Source organism: Phyllobates terribilis, unplaced genomic scaffold, assembly GCF_046119375.1.
Source record: "Phyllobates terribilis strain yellow unplaced genomic scaffold, ASM4611937v1 Scaffold_2__4_contigs__length_985480577, whole genome shotgun sequence".
NCBI classification, from domain to species: Eukaryota; Metazoa; Chordata; class Amphibia; order Anura; family Dendrobatidae; genus Phyllobates; species Phyllobates terribilis.
In genome coordinates this window covers 378,693,187-378,718,374 of record NW_027362762.1, presented here as the reverse complement: position 1 = coordinate 378,718,374, position 25,188 = coordinate 378,693,187, and the positions used below count along the sequence as shown (strand labels likewise).

General features: G+C 42.1%; 1 protein-coding gene across 2 annotated transcripts in view; it reads left to right on the top strand.

The window, feature by feature from the left end:
* Positions 1-25,188, top strand: part of LOC141210786 (interleukin-18 receptor 1-like) — a 111,610-nt gene that overhangs the window by 37,614 nt on the left and 48,808 nt on the right. For both annotated transcript variants that reach the window (XM_073664765.1, XM_073664764.1), the window contains exon 6: positions 18,901-19,045. In XM_073664765.1, coding sequence (XP_073520866.1) covers positions 18,901-19,045 — 145 coding nt within the window. The remainder of the gene's footprint in view (positions 1-18,900; positions 19,046-25,188) is intronic.

Below are 25,188 nucleotides of genomic sequence, written 5' to 3'. Positions count from 1 at the left end.
TGCTCAGCCCTGCTATGTGTAGAAAAAGTCACGATCTCCTATGAACACCGGCCACAAACCGGTGTTCATAGAAGATTCACAATGACAGGCATGTAGTCTTCTGCAGACCCCCAGCTGTCATGCTAACCCATCGGTGCCCTGCGATCACGTGACAGGAGATCCACCCGCAGCTGTTAGAGACACTTGACAGCTGATCAGCTGCCATGTGCAGGGAAAGATGTGGGCTTAGCGCCGGAGCGGGCATCAAAGGCAGGGACACGACCGATGATTGTCCTATACATCCAAGGTTGTGAAGGTGTTAAAGACCATATATTATCCATTCTTTGCGCAATTAACACCTATGCTGTTTGTAAATTCAGGTTTCTACCTCACTATGAGCATCCCTATCTCACTGCACAAAATCATATAATCAAGGTTGTGGTATGTACAGTTTTCCTATGTGTGATCACAGTAACAGATAAAATAGGAAGGTTAAATAAATATCTGTTCCTTGTGCATATCCTCTTCTAGCCTCATGTTAGGAAACCTTCTGCTCATTATTTTGTAAGTATGGAAGTCCGGCATTGAAGTTGCTGGTGAAATAGGTACAAAAAAGACATTGGTGATTAGAACAAAGTTTTGATAAAATGGTACGGGGCCAGGGGCGTAATGATCGCGATCGCAGAGGTTGTGACCACGACCCGGGCCCGCCGATGCCAGCAGAAACTTAAACTGGATGTGCGACCCTATTGGGCCCATGTGCTGCAATACATGCTTACATGCTGCTGGCCGATCAGAGGCCAGTAGTTGACGTTGACGTGCACGTGACTGGGGGCACATGGCAATGACGTCATGCGCTCCTGACGTTTGCACGCTGAAGTCATCTACTGACTTCAGAAGAGGACACTGAGCAGCAGGGGAGTGGTGGGAAGGTGAGTATTTATTTATTTATTTTTTAATTCAGTGAGTACACAGGGGCCATACTGCTACATGGATGACTATGGGCTGTGCATTATACTGTATGGAGGACTATGGGCTGTGCATTATATTGTATGAAGGATATGGGCTGTATATTATACTGTACGGAGGACTATGGGCTGTGCATTATATTATATGACTGATATGGGCTGTGCATTATATAATATGGAGGCCTATGGGCTATACATTATATTATATGAAGGATATGGGCTGTGTATTATACTAATATGGGGGAACATGATACTATATGGACAACTATGGGCTGTGCATGATACTATATAGAAGACTATGGGCTGTGCATTATTCTTTATGGAGAACTATGGGCTTTGCATTATACTACATGGAGAACTATGGGCTGTGGATTATACTATATGAAGGACAATGGGCTGTGCATTATATTTTATAAAGGATATGGGCTGTGTATTATACTAATATGGAGGACTATGGGCTATGCAATATGTATGGAAGTGTATTAGACAATATGAAAGACTATGGGCTGTTCATTATATTATATCAATATATGTGGCTACTTTGAAGAACCTAGAATATAAGACATATTTTCAGTTGTTCCACACTTTTTTGTTAAGTATATAATTCCACATGTGTTAATTCATAGTTTTGATACCTTCAGTTTGAATGTACAATTTTCATAGTCATGAAAATACAGAAAAATCTTTAAATGAGAAGGTGTGTCCAAACTTTTGGTCTGTACTGTATAGTGGGTAAAATAAGTATTTGATACATTGCCGATTTTGCAAGTTTTCCCACCTACAAAGAACGGAGAAGTCTGTCAATTTTATCAAAGGTACACTTCAACAATGAGAACATAATCTAAAAAGAAAAACCAGAAAATCACATTGTATGACTTTTACATAACTAAATTGCATTTTATTGCATGAAATAAGTAGTTGATCACCTACCACCAACCAGCAAGAATTCTTGCTCCCACAGATCTTTTAGTTTTTAGTTAAGAAGCCCTCCTACTCTGCACTAATTACCTGTATTAATTGCACCTGTTTGAACTTGTTACCTGTCCACACTGTAAAATGGCCGCTGGTCAGGTCCTTGAGGGGAGATATGTGTCACCGAGATTGGTAGCTTCGGTGATATAAAACTTGGATAGCATGCTCCAGCCCATTTAGTGCTGAGAGAATTAATAGGGCGTATCAGGGCCGGTTTTCACGAGCAGTCATAAGAGATGGGTGCGAATAACTGCTCACATATCCCCACCCTGGGGCGTAGTTTTGTGTAAATAAAATGGAGACCAAATGTCTCATTCAGAGTCTGTGTCTGGAGATGTGTGGATCTCCAGACTGTTGGTCTGTGTTAGGACCTAATGACTGGACACTAACCTGAGCGGGCGATCCCGCAACGTTGTATGGACATTTTACTTTGTGTTTCCACTTTGTGCTGGAAAAGGCTGTTTTTGTTTTGCTCCCTGAGTGGTTTATGCTGCTTAATAAACCAGCCTGGATTTCACTGAAAACACTTCTGTGCCTACCTCAACTGCAGCCGAGTGAGTACCAAACCCTAAAACACACTCAATCAATCACACTCTAACCTCTTCACCATGGCTAAGACCAAAGAGCTGTTTAAGAACACAAGGAACAAAATTGTAGACCTGAACAAGCCTTGGATGGGCTATAGGACAATAGGCAAGCAACTTGGTGAGAAGCCAACAACTGTTGTCACAATTATTAGAAAATGAAGAAACACAATATGAATGTCAATTTTCCTCGGTCTGGGGCTCCATGCAAGATTTCATCTTGTGGGGCAAGGATGATTCTGAGAAAGGTTAGGAATCAGCCCAGAACTACATGGGAGGACCTGGTCAATGACCTGAAGAGAGCTAGGACCATAGTCTCAAACATTACAATTAGTAACACACTATGCCGTCATGGATTAAAATCCTGCAGGGCATGCAAGGTCCCTTGTTCATGCCAGCACATTTCCAGGCCCGTTTGAAGTTCACCAATGATCATCTGGATGATCCAGTGGAGGCATGGGAGAAGGTCATGTGGTCAGATGAGACCAAAATAGAACTTTTTGGTATAAACTCCACTCGCCGTGTTTTGAGGAAGAAGAAGGATGAGTACGACCCCAAGAACACTGTCCTAACCATGAAGCATGGTTGGGAAACATCATACTTTGGGGGTGCTTTTCTGCAAAGGGGACAGGATGACTGCACTGCATTGAAGGGAGGATGGATGGGGTCATGTATCGCGAGATTTTAGCCAACAACCTCCTTCTCTCAGTAAGAGCATTGAAGATGGGTCGTGTCTGGGTCTTCCAACATGACAATGACCCAAAACACACAGCCAAGGGCAACTAAGGAGTGACTCCTTAAGAAGTATTTCAAAGTCCTGGAGTGGCCTAGCCAGTCTCCAGACCTGAATCCAATAGAAAATCTTTGGAGGGAGCTGAAACTCAATGTTGCCCAGCGACAGCCCCGAAACCTGAATGATCTGGAGAAGATCTGTATGGAGGAGAGGGCCAAAATCCCTGCTGCAGTGTGTGCAAACGTCAAGAACTACAGGAAATGTTTTACCTCTGTAATTGCAAAAGAAGGTTTCTGTACCAAATATTAAGTTCTGTTTTTCTATTGTATCAAATACTTATTTCATGCAATAAAATGCAAACTTATTATGTAAAAATCATACAATCTATTCTGTCTCTCACAGTTGAAGTGTACCTATGATAAAAATTACAGACCTTTCCATTCTTTGTAGGATGGAAAACTTGCAAAATCCACAGTGTATCAAATACTTATTTTCCCCACTGTATATATATAAAATATTCAGGATGGGGGGAACCCTGTCCAAATCTTGCACCAGGGCCCATCAGACTCTAGTTATGCCACTGTACAGGGCCTTTATATACATAATTGCAACAGATATATAAAATCCAGCACCTAGTATGCAGTCTACCATTACATACATTTGTGAATCTCACCGAAAAGGACATGTAATTAAAAAAACATAGCAGAAAAAAAGCCAGCGGTATTTACCAATACCGAATCCAAACATTAATGCAGTAAAGTTTGCTGCCTGCTAAAGGCGGAAGCAGCACAAGTACAAAATACTGATGAAACAACCACGCATACACCTACCATTGAAGGAAAGGTGATTACCTCAATGTCTTTAGCCAACAATAGAGGGTCTGGCTGCACCCTGCACAAAAATGAAAAAATGTGTAACAGAACTATATAAAAAAATCTCTAAAATGCATGAGGTATTGGCTGATATTTTGGCCAGACTTTGCAAGCTCGCAACCCATGTCAAGAGTCCTCATTGTCTTGTCCCTTCACTCAAATTATTAACCTAGTCACCCCAAAGCCTATTTTCACCTTCCTGACAAGGCGAAATTTTTCCATTCTGACCAGTCCCACTGTATGTGGTAATGTCGGAAGAGAAACAATAGGTGAGTCGTTTTCGCTGCTAATGGAGATCCGAAGAATGGTCCAAGATGCAAAGTAAACTTGATATTTTAAATGCGTTTTGAAGTTTTAAAACTTCTTCATTAGGATATAACCACATACAAATGCTATCAAATTGCCTTTGTATGTGGATATATCCTGAGGAAGAATTCTGAAGACTTTGAAATGCGTTGGTAATAAAACCACATCAAGTCTACTTTGTATCCTGGACTATTCTTTCGGATCTCCATCAGCATCGCAGACGACCCACCTATTGTTTCTCTTCTGGCATTTCAATGTTTTTTCAAAACTACATTCAAGAACTTTAGTAACCTTTTAATTGCTCCACAAGAATCAAAGCGATGTGAAAAAAATGAAAAATTATTTTTTTTCCCAAAAAATGTTGCATCAGGCTATGTGCCCACAATGCAGAAATGAAGCAGAAAATTTCTGCATCTCCCTGGCAGAAAAAACGCATGCAGATTGTGCATGCGTTTTTCCTGCAGAATACATGCGGATTCACATGCGTATCCACATGCGTTAACGCATGTTTCCGCATGCGGACTGACAAGCACTTTCCAGGCGATAGCATCACTTGGAAAGTGCTTGACAACTAGGTCACACTGTATAAATCCATGCAAACGGCATGGATTTATATAGTGTGACCTTAAAAATAAAAAAATAAAGCTATACTTACCTCCGATGCCCCGCCGCGTGTGCTGTCGCGCTCGTCCTGGCTTCTTCCTGGTTGCCGGGCTCTCGTGAGACAGCCTGCGGTCACATGACCGCGACGTCATCTCAGGTCCTAGAATATAAGCGCTGCCGGCAAGCAGAGAGAAGCCGCCGGACAGGTGAATATAAACTTTATTTATTATTTTATTCTTTTTTTCACAGGTACAATGGTACCCAGGTCTGGATGAGAGTCTTCTCTCCTCCAGGACTGGGAATCATCTGCACATTGAAACGCATATAATCCGCGTGTACAAATGTACAGACACGGATTATATGCCTCTCAATGCAAGTCAATGGCGGCAATTCCGCTGCACTTCCGCAAAATTAATGAACATGCTGCGGATTTATGAGCGCTGCAGAAACGCTGCGGAAAAATCCGCAGCATGTGCATTGACATTGCGGAATGCCATTGGGGACCATGGGGTGCGGATTATCAAGCGTTTTTGATGCGTTTCCGCTGCGGAAATTCAGCAGCGGAAACGCATGAAAAACACATCGTGGGCACGCAGCCTTAGATGTGTGGTGAACACCTTGAATCCACAGATGCTTCGCAGAATTGTGTAACGTTGATCCATGAAAATGAGAGTTACGATTTTTCCCACAGAAATGTTGCTTTAGCATCCAATTTTTAATTTTCACAAGGGTAAAAGGAGAAAACGGAATGCAAAATTTGTTATGGAATTTTTCCTGAATACACTGATAGACCATATGTGGTGGAAAACTACTGTTTGGGCACACAGTGGGGCTCAGAAAGGAAGCAGCAACATTTGACTTTTGGTGTGGAAAATTGACTGGAATAGATAGCGGACGCCATGTCGCATTTGCAGAGCCCATGATGTGCCTAAACAGTGGAAACCCCCTACATGTGACCACACCCCTCGTTGAATTTATCTAGAGGTGTAGTGAGCACCTTGATACCAGAGGTGCTCCACAGAATTTTATAACGTTGAGTCGTGAAAATGGAGATTAAGATTTTCCAACAAAAATGTTGCTTTAGCCCCAAATTTTTCATTTTCACAAGGGTAACAAGAGAATATATACCCCAAAATATGTTATAAAATTTCTCCTGAATATGCTGATACCCCATATGTGGTAGAAAACTACTGTTTGGGCACACAGCAGGTCTTTGAAGGGAAGGAGCAACATTTGAATTTTTGGGCACAAAATTGGCTGGAATATATAGCGGACACCATGACGTTTTCAGAGCCCCTGATGTGCATAAAAATGGAAACCCCCCACAAGTGACCACATTTTGGAAACTACACCCCTCAAGGAATTTATCTACACATGTGGTGAGCATCTTGAACCCACAGGTGCATCACAGTATTTTATAACGTTGAACCATGAAAATTACAAATCTGATTTTGCTCTAGCCCCAAATTATTCATTTTCACAAGGGTAACAAGAGATAATGGACTCAAAAATATGTTCGTAAATTTCTTTTGAGTACACCGATACCTAATATGTAGTGGGAAACTACTGTTTGGACACACTGCCAAGTTCCAAAAGGAAGAAGCGACATTTTGGAGCACAGACTTTGATGGAATGGTCTGTGGGCACCATGTCGCGTTTGCAGAGACCTGATGTGCTTAAACTGTGGAAACCCCCACAATTGACCCGATTTTGGAAACTACACCCATCATGGAATTTATCTAGATGTGTGGTGAGCAACTTGAATCCACAGGTGCTTCCCAGAATTTTATATTGTTAACCCGCTAAAATGAAAAATGTGATTTTTCCCACAAAAATGTTGCTTTCTCCCCACATTTTTCATTTTCACAAGGGCTGCAGGAGAAAATGGACCAAAATTTGTTGTGCAGTTTCTCCTGAGTACACCTATACTCCAAATCTGGTGGGAAACTACTGTTTGGGTACGCTGTCGAGTTCTGAAAGGAAGGAGCGACGTTTTGGAGTGCAGACTTTGATAGAAAGGTCTGTGGGCTCCATGTCGCATTTACAGAGGCCCTGATGTGCTTATACAGTGAAAGCCAGCCACAAGTTACCCCATTTTGGAAATTACTCCCTTCAAAGAATTTATCTAGAGGCATAATAATAATAATAATAATAACGCTTATGATTTTACTGAATTGATAATGTGGTAAGTAGTGTTGAGCGATACCTTCCGATATCAGGAAATATCGTATCGGATTGGATCGGACCGATACCCAAAAAGTATCGGATATCGCCGATTCCGATACCGGAAACCAATGCAAGTCAATGGGACACAAATATCGGAATGAAAATAAACCCTTTCTTTCCTTGTAGGTTAATTCTACATGAAGTAAAACAACTAAGAATAATGTAGAATGTATTACGCGAAAAGCTGGCAATTCATCAGCGGCATACACCGGTACCCGACAATTTACAACAGAAAGAATAGAGCTTCACACATAGATTATATAGATAGAAACATGTCAGTCACATATATAAGAAGTACAGTGACAGTGCTGATTACTGTACTTGTCATTTAGTGTAAAGGATTTATTTAAAAAAATAATTGTGTTTTCATGCACCGTCTCTTTAAAAAAGCCGGCCGGCAATTCAGCAGCGGTACCCGACAATTTATAACAGACAGAATAGAGCTTCACACATAGATTAGATAGATAGAAACATGTCAGTCACATATATATGAAGTACAGTGACAGTGTTGCTTACTGTACTTGTCATTTAGTGTAAAGGATTTATTTAAAAATATAATAGTGTTTTCATGCACCGTCTCTTTAAAAAAGCCGGCCGGCAATTCAGCATCTGTACCCGACAATTTAGAATAGAAGGAATAGAGAATCATACATAGATTAGATAGATAGAAACATGTCAGTCACATATATATGAAGTACAGTGACAGTGTTGATTACTGTACTTGTCATTTAGTGTTAAAATAAAGGATTTATTTAAAAAAAAATTGGCGTGGGGTTCCCCTTAATTTAATAGCTAGCAAAGGCTAGGCAGACAGCTGGGGGCTGATATTAATAGCCCAGGAAGGGTGCCATGAATATTGGCCCCCTCCCAGGCTAGAAACACCAGCCGTCAGCCGCCCCAGAAAGGCGCATCCACAGGATGCACCAATTCTGGCACTTAGCCTCGCTCTTCCCACTGCCCTGTAGCAGTGGCAGTGGGGTAATAGGGTTGGGGTTGATGTCAGCTTATAATGCCAGCTGACATCAAGCCCAGGTTAGTAATGGAGAGGCGTCTATAAGACACCCCCATTACTAACCCCATAGTCAAAGTTAAAAAAAAAAAAACACAAACACCCAGAATAAAGTCCTTTAATTGAAATAAACACACAGTTCTTTATTGTTCTAAATTAAACCATACTTACCATCACGCCCATTCCAGCTGAAGCCAACGATCTCCTGCAATAAAAGAAAAATAATAAAGCAACATCATCCTTACCTTTCCATGGTTCCCAGGATGGCTCCAGCTCTGCTACATCGAGATGACAGGCTGGACCGCAGCAGAACGATGCCATCCAGCCTGTCATCCCGCAGATACTGAGAAGCGCAGGCATGCTTGCGCTCCTCAGTGTCTCTCTGTGACGGCATCCAGATGAGCCGAGTTCATGTCCAATGAACTCAGCTCACCTCATGCACGTCACTGACAGCGTGGGAGAATTCTCCTGCACTCAGCGCTTCAGCGTGAGAATTCTCCCACGGTGTCAGTGACGTGCATGAGGTGAGCTCATGTCCAATGAACTCGGCTCACCTCATGCACGTCACTGATAGCGTGGGAAAATTCTCCTGCACTCAGCGCTTCAGCGTGAGAATTTTCCCACGCTGTCAGTGACGTGCATGAGGTGAGCTGAGTCCATTGGATATGATCTCACCTCATTCACGTCACTGACACCGTGGGAGAATTCTCACGCTGAAGCGCTGAGTGCAGGAGAATTCTCCCACGCTGTCAGTGACGTGCATGAGGTGAGCTGAGTTCATTGGATATGATCTCACCTCATTCACGTCACTGACACCGTGGGAGAATTCTCACGCTGAAGCGCTGAGTGCAGGAGAATTCTCCCACGCTGTCAGTGACGTGCATGAGGTGAGCCGAGTTCATTGGACATGAACTCGGCTCATCGGGATGCCGTCACAGAGAGACACTGAGGAGCGCAAGCATGCCTGCGCTTCTCAGTGTCTGTGGGATGACAGGCTGGATGGCAGCGTTCTGCTGCGGTCCAGCCTGTCATCTCGATGTAGCAGAGTTGAAGCTGTCCTGGGAACCATGGAAAGGTAAGGATGAGGTTGCTTTATTATTTTTCTTTTATTGCAGGAGATCGTTGGCTTCAGCTGGAATGGGCGTGACGGTAAGTATGGTTTAATTTAGAACAATAAAGAATTGTGTCTTTATTTCAATTAAAGGACTTTTTTCTGGGCGTTGTGTTTTTTTTAAATACTTTACTACTTTACTAGAAATTCATGGTGGTCATGTCTAATATTGGCGTGACCCCATGAATTTCGGGCTTAGGGCCAGCTGATAATGCCAAGCTGGCGTTAACCCCTTTATTACCCAGTGAACCACCGCACCAGGGCCCTGGATGAGTTGGGTACAGCGCCAGAAGATGGCGCTTCTATGAACGCGCCATTTTCCGGGGCGGCTGCGGACTGCAATTTGCAGCGGGTGGGGCCCAGAAAGCTTGGGCCTCCCTGCGCTGCGGATTCCAGCCCCCAGCTGCCTAGTTGTACCTGGCCGGACACAAAAATAGGGCGAAGCCCCACGTATTTTTTTTTTAATTATTTCATGAAATTCATGAAATAATTAAGAAAAAAAGGGCTTCCCTATATTGTTGTGTCCAACCAGGTACAAATAGGCAGCTGGTGGTTGGGGGCAGCCCGTTCCTGCCTGCTGTACCTGGCTGGACACAAATATAGTGCCAAGCCCCACGTCAATTTTTTTTAAATTATTTCATGAATTTCCTGAAATAATTTAAAAAAAATTGACGTGGGGCTTCGCACTATATTTGTGTCCAGCCAGGTACAGCAGGCAGGAATGGGCTGCGCCCAACCACCAGCTGCCTATTTGTACCTGGCCGGACACAACAATATAGGGAAGCCCTTTTTTTCTTTATTATTTCATGAATTTCATGAAATAATGTAAAAAAAAAATACGTGGGGCTTCTCCCTATTTGTGTGTCCAGCCAGGTACAACTAGGCAGCTAGGGGATGGAATCTGCAGCACAGGGAGGCCCAAGCTTTCTGCCCCCCCCGGTGCAAATTGCAGTCCGCAGCCACCCCGGAAAATGGCGCGTTCATAGAAGCTGGATGCTGTACCTGGCTGGCATACAAAAATATGGCAAAGCCCACGTCAAAATTTTTGGGAAAAATTAATTAAAAAATAAATAATAATTTAGGGACTGCATCTTTATTAACTCCTCAAATGTCATTTAGTGTTAAAATAAAGGATTTATTTAAAAAAAAATTGGCGTGGGATTCCCCGTAATTTTAGTCTCTAGCGGAGGTTAAGCAGACGGCTGGGGCAAATGTTTGAAGCCTGGGAAGTGGGTAATACCCACGGAGCTTCCCAGACTACTAATATCAGCCCCCAGCTGAATACCTAGCCTTTACTAGCTATTAAAATGGGGGACCCCCCCAAAAAAATGACGTGGGGTACCCCCTATTTAATAGCTAGCAAAGGCTAGGCAGACAGCTGGGGGCTGATATTAATAGCCCAGGAAGGGTGCCATGAATATTGGCCCCCTCCCAGGCTAGAAACACCAGCCGTCAGCCGCCCCAGAAATGGCGCATCCATAGGATGCGCCAATTCTGGCACTTAGCCTCGCTCTTCCACACTGCCCTGGTGCGGTGGCAGGGGGTAATATGGTTGGGGTTCAAGTCAGCGCCAGCTGCCATGAAGCCCAGGTTAGTAATGATGGGCGTCTATAAGACTCCCCCATTACTAACCTACAAAGTGTTAAAAAGAAAAAACACACTACACCCAGAAAAAAATAATTTATTTGAAATAAAACACACAATTTTATTTAATTCTTAGTTTACTTAAAAAAAATAGTTACCTGTCCACGTTCCTGCGCTGATCTCCCATGCACAGCTGTCACATCTGGAGATGGTGACAGCTGTGCATGGCTGCTGTAAGCTCACGCTGCTGGGAACACGTCCGCTCCCGGCAGCGGGAGCCACTGACTGAGGTCACCGGAGTGCATTCAGTCAGCGCAGCTCCGAAGACCTCCTTTTCGGCACTGCTGTACCGTGGGAATTTCTCACGGTACAGCAGGCCCGTAAGGAAGCTAACCGGAGCAGCGCTGCCTGAACTCCGACGAACCCGCTTATGCAATGACGGGGCTGCTTTACGGCTCCATCATTCTAGCGGCGGCAGTGGTTCAGAGCGGTCACATTCTATGTGGCTGCTCTAAACTGGAGATCATCGTGGGACACTCGTGGACTACTACGGAGGGGTAAGGATAAGGTTGTGGTTTATTATTTTATATTTTATTACAGGAGATCGATGGCTTCAGGGAATTAGGTGTCTAGGTGAGTATAGGTGTAGTTTTTTATTTTTTACTTTATTTTAGGTGGCGATCAGCGGGGACAGGTAATGTATAAACTAATTTATTGTAGGTAACCACTGGCCACCAATGACATGTATTTAAAATTTATTGGGGACACAGTAGGGCAATTTAAATAGCAGGATCAGGCTGATGGGAACTACTGCTCCCATTGAGCTGATCCTGCTGGCACGAGTGGACGGGGGACAGACATAGGCCGATGGGAGTAGTAGTGTCACATCGGCCTATGTCTGCCTGCACGCACACACCCGCACACATCGCACAGACACCGCACACACTCGCAGACACACGCACAGACACCCCGCACACACCAATCATGATGGGTCTGATCGTCTGGGAGGTGAGGCTGACCTGTGCGGCCGTGTGAAAGTTCATGTGAGTTCATGCAATGCAGTCAAGCATGAACTCACATGAACCCTCTGAGGGCACCGCGGCTACTTCAAATGAACAGCTGATCTGCATCACCTGATACCTCAGCTGTTCATTTGAAATAACCGGCGGGAAAGCGCAGCACAGAACGGGAAAGCCGGTGGTGAAGTCTTTTCACTGCCGGCTTCCCCGCCCGGGTCCTTCGCTCCCCGCTCCTTGGTGCTGCGCTCCCCGCCCGGTCCTAACTTACGATCGGGATGGGAGGTGGCGAGGGGAGAGGAGGATCGGGGTGGGAGGCTGCGGGGAAGCAGTATGGGGCTGTGCGATTGTTTAAAGGCCGGCGGCTTTTTACCGCCCGCCGGCTTTTAAGCGATCAGGAGAATTCTCCCACGCTGGGATGGCATTCTGATGACAGGCTGGATCTCAGCTGAGCGCTGCCATCCAGCTTGTCATCCTTCAGAGACACTGCAGAGCGCAGGCATTATGGGAACTTCCGATTCCGGTATTCGATATTGTAAAAGTATCGGAATTAAGTATCGGAATTCCGATACCGCGAATATCGGCCGATACCCGATATTTCAGTATCGGAATGCTCAACACTAGTGGTAAGTATATGTAAGTTGTGCAGAGTGCATTAAGCTATAAAAGGGTGTTGTGTTAACAGGGTATAACCAAATCTTAACAATTCATGGATGTGTGGTATGCTTTGAAGCAATCTATAATGCAAAGTCTAGGTTTCTTAGGGTAGACATCACAATGCTACGAGGGTCAGTCAATAAGTAATGTCTCCTAATTTTTTTTCTCCTTTTAATTGGTAAGAAATTCAAATGCAATTACATAGGTTGAAAACCACAACATTAACGATTAATTTGTCACTTTTCAATATAATCTCCATCCATTTCCACAGTCTTGGTTCACCGTTTAACAAGGGCATGTATTCCAGCATGGTAAAAAGCATTCTTGGGACCCACCGTGCACAAACTTTTCTGTATCCCAGTTGTCCAATAATTTTCATCACACTGCCTTTACTGAGGCAGATAATGCCACACAATTCATCTGCAGTCACCCGGCGGTCACCACGAATGATATCATCGACTCGCTGAATGTTGCTTGGAGTTACTGCGGTTACTGGCCTGCCACTCCGCATTTTGTCAGCCAACGGTGATGGCCCTTCAGCTGTGTTACAGCGATGAACCCATCGTCTAACAGTACTGACATCCACTGTTGCATCACCGTACACATTTTTCAGTCTCTCATGAATTCGAATGGGCGCTTCACCTTCTGCATGCAAGAATTCAATCACAGAACATTGTCTAATACGAACATCGATGTCAGCCATTTTGCAAACGGATACAGTCCTGCCACCTGTTGGTGCAGGAAGTTGCAATTTCTGTGGATTGGAGAAGAAGGTTTGAGGAATTGTGCCAAATTCGAATATTTAACATAACTACCTTATTTAAGGAGAAAAAAAATAGGAGGCGTTACTTATTGACTGATCCTCGTAAATTGTGTTCTTTTGTATTCGGCTTTTGGAGCATACTCTGCACCTTTTCTGTGTTCTTCCCTTCCTCACAGTTTGGGGAACCTCACTGGGAAAATGTTTCAATGGTACAATAAGCGCACCATCAGTTTCAGAAGTACTGGGACCCTCACCTTTTGGACTGCCAAACATTAGGGCCTTGATAACTACCTCCTGAAACTGAAGAAAGGTCCCCGTATTGCCTGCACTTCAAAACAGCACAAAAGCATTCTATAGTGCCATCTGTACAATATGCACAGCTGTTTATTTGTACCATACTTTTCCTTTTCGCATGGCACTGTCTGATTTCAGAACCTGTTGTGGTATCTTGGACTGTAACAGAGGAGCTGTTGTCACAGTGTATTGTGGTCAAGATTAGGACATCCCTTGCTACATTGGGCTCTGCTTTCACCCTTTCACGGCAATTGCCCAATTAGCGGCTTGGAAAGCCTCTCTGACCTCTGTACCTCTGACAGAGAGGGATTTGAAGAGTGGGATGCTGGTGTAGAAGTTATCCACATAGAGGTGATAACCCTTATCCAACAATGGGTGTACCAATTCAAGCACAATTTTCCCTCTCACTCCCAGGACAGAGAGGCATTTAGGGGGGGTCAATCTGAGTGTCCCTCCCTTCATAAACCCTAAATCTGTGGGTGTACCTTGAGGTACACTCGCACATCTTGTAAAATAACCCATGTAAAATGTGGGGCAGGTAGTCAGAAATCATCTGATTTAAAAATACTTGTGGGAGAGTTTAGACTTACTTTCTGCCATGACATGCATTGAACTTTGGTTGGTTGGCCGGCTTTAGGGGCACCATGGGAATTGTCTCTTGTGCTCCTATTATGACCACTAGGGTCTAAATAAGTATATTTTTTAGGCCAACTTCCTACCACTGATCAGATGATTTCTGACTACCTGCCCCACATTTTACATGGGTTATTTTAATCCAATTCCCAGCTGGTCCTTACTTAGGGGTTATTTTTGCGTTATTCTACTGCACATGGATTTTATACTGTCCAATGTTATTTGTATTTACTTGTTATTAATAAAGATTTTGTTATACTTTTTCTAAAAACGCTCCAAGTTTCTCCACCTTCTTTTCAGTGTTCAGCGCATGTAGTCAAGGGATTAAAAGCACTTCACAAAAAAGGACATAAAATTCCAAGAACATTAACAAGCACAATGCCAAGCATTGGATGGAATGATGTAAAGCATGCAGCCAGTAGACTCAAAAGCAGTGGAAAGTTATGCGGAGTTATGCCATCTCTCTCTGGCAGTCTGATGGACGAGTCTGTTTTTATAGAACGTTACATACCTGGCTGCATTATTTTAATTGTAAAGTTTGCTGGTGCTGGGATAATGCTAAAGGCATTATTTGAGCTGTTCGTCCAAGACCCTTATAATTCCAGTGAAGAGAAAGCCTCCAACTTTGTGGGAACATTTTTGGGAAAGCCCTTTTCTGTCCCATAAGTCCATAAGCCCACGGTTGTTGGGAGGTTGGTGTGCACAGAGCCCTGACGTTAACCCTATCAAACACCTGTGGAAAGGACACCGGGAGCCAGAACCTCTCAGAAAATATCAGCATGTGACTGCACAACATTCCCACAGACACACCCCACAATCTTAGAGAAAGCCTTCCCAGAAGAGTGGAAGCTATTTTAACTGCAAAGATGGAACCAATTCAATAAAATGCCTATGGATTTTGAATTTGATTGGATGAATGGGGGTTTGTTTATACAAATCGACCGGTAGCACTACAAGACTGCCAATCATTTACCGTACTTGTTTGCTGATCAGTGGCCATTTACCCTAATAGACTTGAGGCAAAATCGGGAGTCCAGACCAGAAGTCCACAGAGGAGGGCTGAAGAAAACAAATTCAGGGTATGTGCACACAACGTGAACATATGCACAGCAGTGTCAAAACAACTTGCTGTTCAGTCGTTTTCAGCTTCTTTTAACTGCTTAAAGTTTTGATTGCCATAAAGATGCTGAAAGAAGTTAGCGGTCCATTCTTCAGGAGGCGTCTGTCGGGAAGACACTCGCTACTTTATGTATAGATAACAAAAAAAAAAGAAGTCTGTGGCAAAGCCCCCTCAGAAACAGCAAAAATTATGCCAAAGAATACACTTCAGGAAAAACACTACTGATAGTTTCCTGAAGCATGTTCCTTTAGCAAAAACTCAGCGGTTACTGCGGCATCTGTAAGACGCTGCGTGCACATAACCTGGGTAGAGGCCTGGTTCAATGTGAAAGCAAGGTCAACACGCAGGAAAGCAGCAATAGGAATACACAGACCTTTTTTTTGTCTCAAGGGGTGATTCTCAGGGGTCCACAGGCATGTGTTTAAATAGTCCACCTAAACAAATGTTGCTCTTATTGTCTATGCCCCAATGTGGTGTGCTCCTCTCTGGAAAGCATGGCAATAACATTTAGCATAAATTACATAACAAAGCTGCCCAGGTACTTCCATTTTCCAGATAATTGGTACTAGTATCTTCATAGCTAATCTTATTTAGTGTCAAGAAAGTTACATATTTTTAACATACAATTATTATTCTTTTATCACCACAATTGATTTAGAATGTGTAATGTACTATGCTGTACTCCCGAAATGTAAGCTTGCACGTCACACCCATTAATCCTCATACTGTCATTTCTGCCGAGGTTACATTAAATATACGGTATGTTGTGGTCTCGGCGGATCTAGTTCTTAGTATTTGGTATATATATAAGTAGTATCTTATTTTTACAGTAACTTTCAATGATATTGATTTGAGTTCAGATAATGGCCTGCGGTTGATGATGGGTTGCTTTTGATGGTGAATCACTCTTTCCTTTACCTCTCTTTAACCTATTTTACCCAAATTAAAGACTCATCTTAAAGATAATCTTAATGTAAATGCTATTTAGGTTGCATAGTTCCTGGTCTCGTCAGAGATGTGACAAATATGTAATATGTATTTTTTCCTCTTTTTTCCTCTCTATGGAAAGACACTTCATTAAACAAGCACGACAATATTAGCAAATAAAGCTTATTCACTGTATGATTAAAATTATACAATTGTCCTATATATTTATATTCATTTTTCACACTTTTCAAAATCGCTACTTGCTTTCATTAACTTGCAGCCTTTATTATTATTATTTGTTTACTTCCAGTGCATAAGAAATGTATCCAGGTCACATTATAGGATTTTTTTCTAGCAATCTAAGAGAATCCAAGAGCAAATCTATCTAAGGCTATGTTCACACATTGCTTTTTTGTTGAATTTTTCTGCAGCTAAAACCTGATCTCTTAGCAGTAAAAAAGCTGCAGCCAAAACTCAGGTTTTACTGCTTTTTTGCTGCTTTTCGTGCTGCGTTTTTTTGCTGTGTTTTTCAGGATTCCCAAGTTTAGCTTTGCTTCCACCTTGGAAGCATAAACAATACAAGGTGTTAGGTCACCAATGCAGCCCATATATGAAACCATAAGACATTTTTGGAAAAAAAAGGTAATTTTATCAAATTATTTAGAGGAAAACGTTTTCATGTCTGAAAAAATAGTTACTACTCTGAACATCATGCATGAAGTGCAGCCAGGAACTAATATGACATGAGTTCATGAACAAATATTAAAACAGCAGGGGGAAGTTGAATTGGTGGTGCATTGTTTACTTAGCACATTGGTAAGGTATTGTTTTTTTAACACATTTGTAGGGCATTGAAGTGGTAGGGCATTGTTTACTTAACACATTTGTAGGGCATTGAATTGGTAGGACATTGTTTACTTAACACATTGGTAGGGTATTGAACTGGTAGGGCATTGTTTACTTAACACATATCACTAATTTAATTACCAGGGTTGCGTTAAAAAATAAAATGCACATTAAATTACAGTGAAAAAAATACTCATTTGAGAATACCAAGACATTATGATTTATACTTGGGCAAATCACAAAAATAAATGTTTTACATCATGCTGTACCTGCATTTTTTGCACCAAAAACGCTGCAAAAACTGATAGCTGCGTTTTTGCACTTACTCATTGCTTTTTGTGGGTGAAAAAATCTTCAAAAGTGCTGAAAGAATTGACATGCTGCAGTTATCAAAAGCTCAGCAATTTTCCAATTCAGTCAGGAAAAAAACAAATGTGTGCATTAGATTTCTGAAATCTTATAGCTTTTGCTGGAAATGTATGTAAAAAGCAATTTTTAATTTGCATTAAATATTCAGCAAAAACACAATGTGTGAACATAGCCTAACTATTCATCAGTCCTGACCTAGTTGGTTCAGGAACTTGCAATGTGGATTCAGCATCATGATACAGCTCAGGACAAAGCCACTGAAGCATTGATGACTACTTCCAAACTGGAGGTGAATTTACCAAACCATTTTTTCTGGTAATCAAAAACATTTTCACTCTTAGGGAAAGTTGTCAGCTGTACTTCAGATTCAGCCCCCAATCTTCTGATTCCATGAACCAGTGTGTAGGACCCCACATCTTTGCTGCAAGGTGATCCCCAGGCTTGATCCCTTTCCCTACCTCCTAATGAACCCAAACTCTCCATAGTTGACTTGTTCTTTTAGGTCCTTGACTCCTGTTTGATGACTCTGACTAAGTAGCTGTGGTCTTGGGCATACCATGATTATGCAAACATAACCCGGTTATTGACTGGCACCAGTGTCAGTCAATATTGTTTGCTGGAATACAGATGTATTTCCTGATCTGTAATTTTTTCTAAAAATTTGCCCAGTGGTTTACCTGAAAAACTTTGAAATTTTGCTGATGTTTTTTTCTGTCTGAATCTGAAAAATTACCCCCACACAGGGTTTATGACTGTCCCGTTGATTCGGTACCTAACTCACAAAGGGTAAAATATATAATCTTTTATATACAGTAGAAGCCAGTCTGTAAAAGGGTTCATCACGTCAGGTTTCTTTTTTGTTCATAAAAAAAGATGGTGGTCCAAGACCATGTTTTGGCTTGGGCCCAGATATGCAAATGAGGAGTCGTCGTGGTGCACCAAACTTTTGATCACCTCAAATTTGCACCAAAGCCTCCTCGTTTGCAAAAAAAAAATCTCAGGCCCTCTGCTAGTAACAGGTATAGTGCTAGTATGGTTGTTATGGGGGCTAAATCACCTACAACACTGTATAGCTCATTTAAAATGCATTTGGGGGTGAGGGACTCCCTGTAAACACTTGCAGATAGCTTACCCACAAACTGCAGACAATAGCTATTGTGCACAAGCATAATTATTATTTTATTTTTAGTGACCTGTATGCAGAAATAAATAATGACTATTGGTGGAAGATAGAGTTTATCAGAGCTGTACTGATAGTTGTTACAGCTCCATCCTAACAGAATATCCTTGTTAGTGAATACTGAACATTTTGATTTTGATCTTCTTAGGACAGAATCATAGCCTAAAATGTGAGGCTTTTATTGGTGACAATCCATTTGCAAACCTCTATTGGGTGACAATAAACGGAACTAACGCGGAAAACCTTGTGGACCCCTGCCCTTCATTCAGGGATAAAATGTGCATGGAGAAAATGTAAGTACTAATGATTTCCATACATTAGTGTTCACTGATTTTGTACATCACAATGCACAATTTACCCAAACAATCAGCGTTTTCCACTAAAACTAGTGTACTTCTTTTACACATAGGATCACTAGTGCATTCTGGCATCATTTTTTACAATTCAGATGATTTTAGGAGAATTTTCCAGCTGGGTTAAAAAGGAGTCAATAAGATGGACAGAGTCAATATGACTGACTGAATCCTTTCAGATTTAATACAAAACGGATAAAAATGGATTTATCATATCCATCATGGATCATTTAAAATGAAAGCCATGGAACCCATGATCATTTTATATAATTTATAATGCATAAAATAGCTGAAAATTTGGCAACGATGAATTACAATGCTTTAGAACGCAGTGGTGCATTATACATTCTCTGCTACTTTCATAGTACACATAAACAACGATGCTACATCCATTGTACATTCATATAGCTCTGCTACATCCATAGTGCACACACAGCTCTGTTAAATCTCTAGTACACCCCTGTTACATCAATAGTACACATATACAGCTCTGCTACATCCAAGATACACTCATACAGCTCTGCTACATTCATAGTACCCTCATACAGCTCTGCTACAGCCATAGTACTCCCATACAGATATGCTACAACAATAGTTTACAGAGTCCTGTTACATCCATAATACACATATACAGCTCATCTACCTCCATAATATACTCACACAGCTCATATACAGTACAGACCAAAAGTTTGGACACACCTTCTCATTTAAAGATTTTTCTGTATTTTCATGACTATGAAAATTGTACGTTCACACTGAAGGCATCAAAGCTATGAATTAACATATGTGGAATTATATACTTAACAAAAAAGTGTGAAAGAACTGAAAATATGTCTTATATTCTAGGTTCTTCAAAGTAGCCACCTTTTGCTTTGATGACTGCTTTGCACACTCTTGGCATTCTCTTGATAAGCTTCAAAAGGTAGTCACCGGAAATGGTTTTCACTTCACAGGTGTGCCCTGTCAGGTTTAATAAGTGAGATTTCTTGCCTTATAAATAGGGTTGGGACCATCAGTTGTGTTGTGCAGAAGTCATGTGGATACACAGCTGATAGTCCTACTGAATAGACTGTTAGAATTTGTATTATGGCAAGAAAAAAGCAGCTAAGTAAAGAAAAACGAGTGGCCATCATTACTTTAAGAAATGAAGGTCAGTCAGTCCGAAAAATTGGGCAAACTTTGAAAGTGACCCCAAGTGCAGTTGCAAATACCATCAAGCGCTACAAAGAAACTGGCTCACATGAGGACCGCCCCAGGAAAGGAAGACCAAGAGTCACCTCTGCTTCTGAGGATAAGTTTATCCGAGTCACCAGCCTCAGAAATCGCAGGTTAACAGCAGCTCAGATTAGAGACCAGGTCAATGCCACACAGAGTTCTAGCAGCAGACACATCTCTTCAATAACTGTTAAGAGGAGACGACTTTGTGCAGCAGGCCTTCATGGTAAAATAGCTGCTAGGAAACAACTGCTAAGGACAGGCAACAAGCAGAAGAGACTTATTTGGGCTAAGGAACACAAGGACTGGACATTAGACCAGTGGAAATCTGTGCTTTGGTCTGATGAGTCCAAATTTGAGATCTTTGGTTCCAACCACCGTGTCTTTGTGCAACGCAGAAAAGGTGAACCATCCGTGAAGCATGGAGAAGGAGGTGTGATGGTGTGGGGGTGCTTTGCTGGTGACACTGTTGGGGATTTATTCAAAATTGAAGGCATACTGAACCAGCATGGCTACCACAGCATCTTGCAGTGGCATGCTATTCCATCCGGTTTGCGTTTTGTTGGACCATCATTTATTTTTCAACAGGACAATGACCCCAAACACACCTCCAGGCTGTGTAAGGGCTATTTGACCAAGACGGAGAGTAATGGGGTGCTACGCCAGATGACCTGGCCTCCACAGTCACCAGACCTGAACCCAATCGAGATGGTTTGGGGTGAGCTGGACCGCAGAGTGAAGGCAAAACGTCCAACAAGTGCTAAGCATCTCTGGGAACTCCTTCAAGATTGTTGGGAGACCATTTCCGGTGACTACCTCTTGAAGCTCATCAAGAGAATGCCAAGAGTGTGCAAAGCAGTCATCAAAGCAAAAGGTGGCTACTTTGAAGAACCTAGAATATAAGACATATTTTCAGTTGTTTCACACTTTTTTGTTAAGTATATAATTCCACATGTGTTAATTCATAGTTTTGATGCCTTCAGTGTGAATGTACAATTTTCATAGTCATGAAAATTCAGAAAAATCTTTAAATGAGGTGTGTCCAAACTTTTGGTCTGTACTGTACATCCATAGTACACACATACAGCTATGCTACAACCATCTTACACATAAAAACACAAATTTGCTACATCCATAGTAATCACATTCAACCTTGCTACATCCATTGTACACATATATAACTCTGCTACGTCCATACTTCACGTACATAACTCATCTACATCCATAGTACACACAGCTCTGCTACAACTAAAGTACACATACAAACACAGCTCCGCTACATCCATAGTACAAACATTCAGCCTGCTACATTCATGATACACGCATACAGCACTGCTACATCCATAGTACACTCCTACAGTTCTGCCACATCTATAGTACTATGTTGTGCTACAACCATAGTACACACCAATAGCTCTGCTACATTCATAGTACATTCACACAGCCCTTCTACATCCATAGCAGGGATATACTGCTCATCTACATCTATAGTACAAACAAGCACATCTCTGCTACAACCATAGTACACACACACCAACAGCTCTGCTACATTCATAGTACATTCACACAGTCCTTCTACATCCATAGCAGGGATATACAGCTCATCTACATCTATAGTACATACAAGCACATCTCTGCTGCAATCAAAGTACACACACAAAAGCAGCTCTGCTACATCCATAGTACATGCACACCTACACACACGCGCACACACACATACATTCTCTTTTTGCAGGGCAACCCACACATAATGTGAAATAACCATTACCATCACACTGTTTCCTGGCTGCAATACGATCATTTATTGATGTGTGCTGACAATACAGGATGGACTGCATAGCTTCCAACTTTCCCAGATATAGAGGGACAGTCCCGATGTCCCTGGAAGTCTGCCAGATGAGTAGGTTCCTGAGTGCAACATGAGTGTGTTAAATATATCCAGAGGAAAAATCAGATCAATTTTAAATGCATTGCTGTCTTTTAATAAATGTTCTTAGTTTTTCTACACCTTCTCATCCTTGTCTTCATCATAGGAACGCCCACCGCAACCTTTTTCGTTCCATTATTTTCTTGTAAATAGAAACATCAGCACAGCCAAGGCTTCTATTAGATCCAGTGGTAACAGGATCCCTGGGTCTCTGCCTATCTATCTATCTATCTATCTATCTATCTATCTATCTATCTATCTATCTATCTATCTATCTATCATATAGTTAATACACAGTAATTTGTATGTACTCCAAAACAGAGGCAAAAAATAATACAATTACTCTGACATAAAACAATGCTAGATACAGCCATGCCAGTGATAAGATACAAGATAATTACTTCTGAATTAATTCTGAAAGGCAGAGAGAGAAAAAAGCAAAAATTGTCCTGTCATTAAACAAACGGGTTTTCTCTGTCCACCTCCTGCTCATCCTCAGCATCTTCATTATAAAAATATTATCAGCAAAACCTAACTTCCACTGCTAAAGTCCTACTTTGCTCTTTGCTTCCAGGCTTCAACGGTGATCTCATGTCTGTAGTGCATGTGACTAAAGATGAGCGATTATTTCAGTATTCGGTTCGGATTACGATAGTTGAATTTGCAATATTCCGCGATTTATTCTTCGAATATTCGTCGAACATTGCCGAACGCCATTGGCTTCAATGGGGGGTAAAACCAAACGCATCTCAAGAGACTTTGCCTAAAGAACTGTTTACTTTGCCTGAACTGAAGGCTGTTTATTTTCCTTTGCATATGGCTGGTTTATGACACCGCAATAAACCAGAATGGATTTTTAAATGGAAACGCTTCTTGTTTTGCCTACTGATGCTCCCATGTGAGTAGAAACCCCACAGCAGCCAGTCTACTAAATAAAATTCCTCAGATATGGAAATTGTGGATGGCTTCACTTCTGGTAGTGGGTGCTCATACCAAACCATGGCGTGCCATTTGCTGGATATTCCTGGCTGGTTGGAGCCAAGCTCATTCCCACAGAAAAGTACCAGCAAGCTAAGGAGATGGTGGCCTCTACCATCATGAAGGAGTTTGCTTGTTGTCTAGGGGAGCGACCACCGCTGCTGTCTATTGTGTGAACATTGTGTTGAAGCTTGCAAAGATTAAGAGGTTACATTGAGTCTGGTTTTTATACTAAAGATCCTGCTGTGTTTTTATAGTTTTTTTTTCTAATTTATTTGGCCTTATGTACAAGTCATCACCCTGCAAAGAATGTTTCTTAACATATCTTCCAGGAAAATCCATTTTAGCTTTGTTTTTGTATGTTTTATTCTCCGTCCCTAAAAGTGACTTAATACTCTGACAACATTGTCACAGATATGATATTGGTCAGCGACCAACTGTGAATAGGTTTGAACACACCACTGCCAGACTTTAAATGGAGTATAATATCTTACACATTCCCTAAAAATTTATGGATTAGTACCGCAGTAATATGGGATCATGTCTGATGACCACGGTTCTAGGAAGTGGCCTTATAGATGTGATATTGGTCAGCGACCAAGTGTAAATGGGTTCAACAAAACACAGCTGGCTGACTTTAAATGGAGTGTAATAGTTGGCACGCTCCACAAAATGTCTATATTATTACCGCAGTGATATGGGATCACATCTGATAATGGAAAAGTTTCTCTGCTTCCACAATACAGCAATGTGAATAAAATCAAAAAAATCTGGCTCTATTCTGCTAACAAGAAAATGGAGCAGTAAAATGGTGTACTGTATTGCTTTTTAAGCAAATCATCGGGATTAAGAGCAAAAAAAATAGACCTGATATGTAAGGCTATGGATATCTGCAACAGCAGCAGATCGAACGTGCAATGGACCCTATTGTGCTGTATACAGTGTCCACAAACCCTGCCTGCCTAACTCCTGCTATCACCAGTAATATATGCAGCTGGATTAGTCCTCAGAAGGACTGTTAGTTCAGATGGAACTATATCTTGCTGTGGAATACCTATACCTAACTATTAAAATGCCAATTCTATTAATCACACAGCAGCACCTCTCCCTATTCTGCCTATCTGAAAGGTAGACTGTGACGAGCATAGGGTCGTAGACCTGATGACGCTATGTGGCCAGCCAATCACTGTAATGCCAAAACCAACATGGCTACGGCATTACAGTGCGTTGCAGGCAATCCCTGCATGTTAATGGGCTGTCTAAAGAGCACCAAACATGTGGGGCGGGGACCCAGGAAATACTCTCCGAGCACATCGAGCAGTGAGATGCTCAGGCCAGTACCGAGCAGTGGCGAACACGCTCGCTCATCACTAATGGAGACCCAATCAGGAGTCTCCACATTTCCAAAAATTAGTGGCAGACACCACCAAAGTGACATCAATTTCACCAGAGTAGGACTAGTATAATGGGGACTGACACCCTTCCAGTACAGCCAACCCAGCAGATGGAGTCTCCACATTTCCAAAATTAGGGGCAGACACCACCAAAGTGGCATCAATTTCACTACAGTACAAATAGAATAATTAGGACCGACACCTCTTCCACTACAGCCAACCCAGCAGATGGAGACTCAATCATGAGTCTCCACATTTCCAAAAATTTGTGTTAACACCTGCAGCAGCAGCAACAGCAGGCACAGACGCCATGCTAAAGATATCACAGACTGCAATTACACAAGATCAATGCACCACATAAAAACTACAACATCGCCTAGTGTGTACAGTCTACGATTGGGGTGAAAAAGTCGTTGGAAATCCATGACTTCTTCATCTTGATGAAAGTTAGGCGGTCTACACTTTCAGGGGACAGTCAGCTGTGCTTATCCGTCAGGACACCACCAGCAGTACTGAAGACACATTCTGAGAGAAAGCTGGCTGCCGGGTATGATAAAACCTCCAAAGAT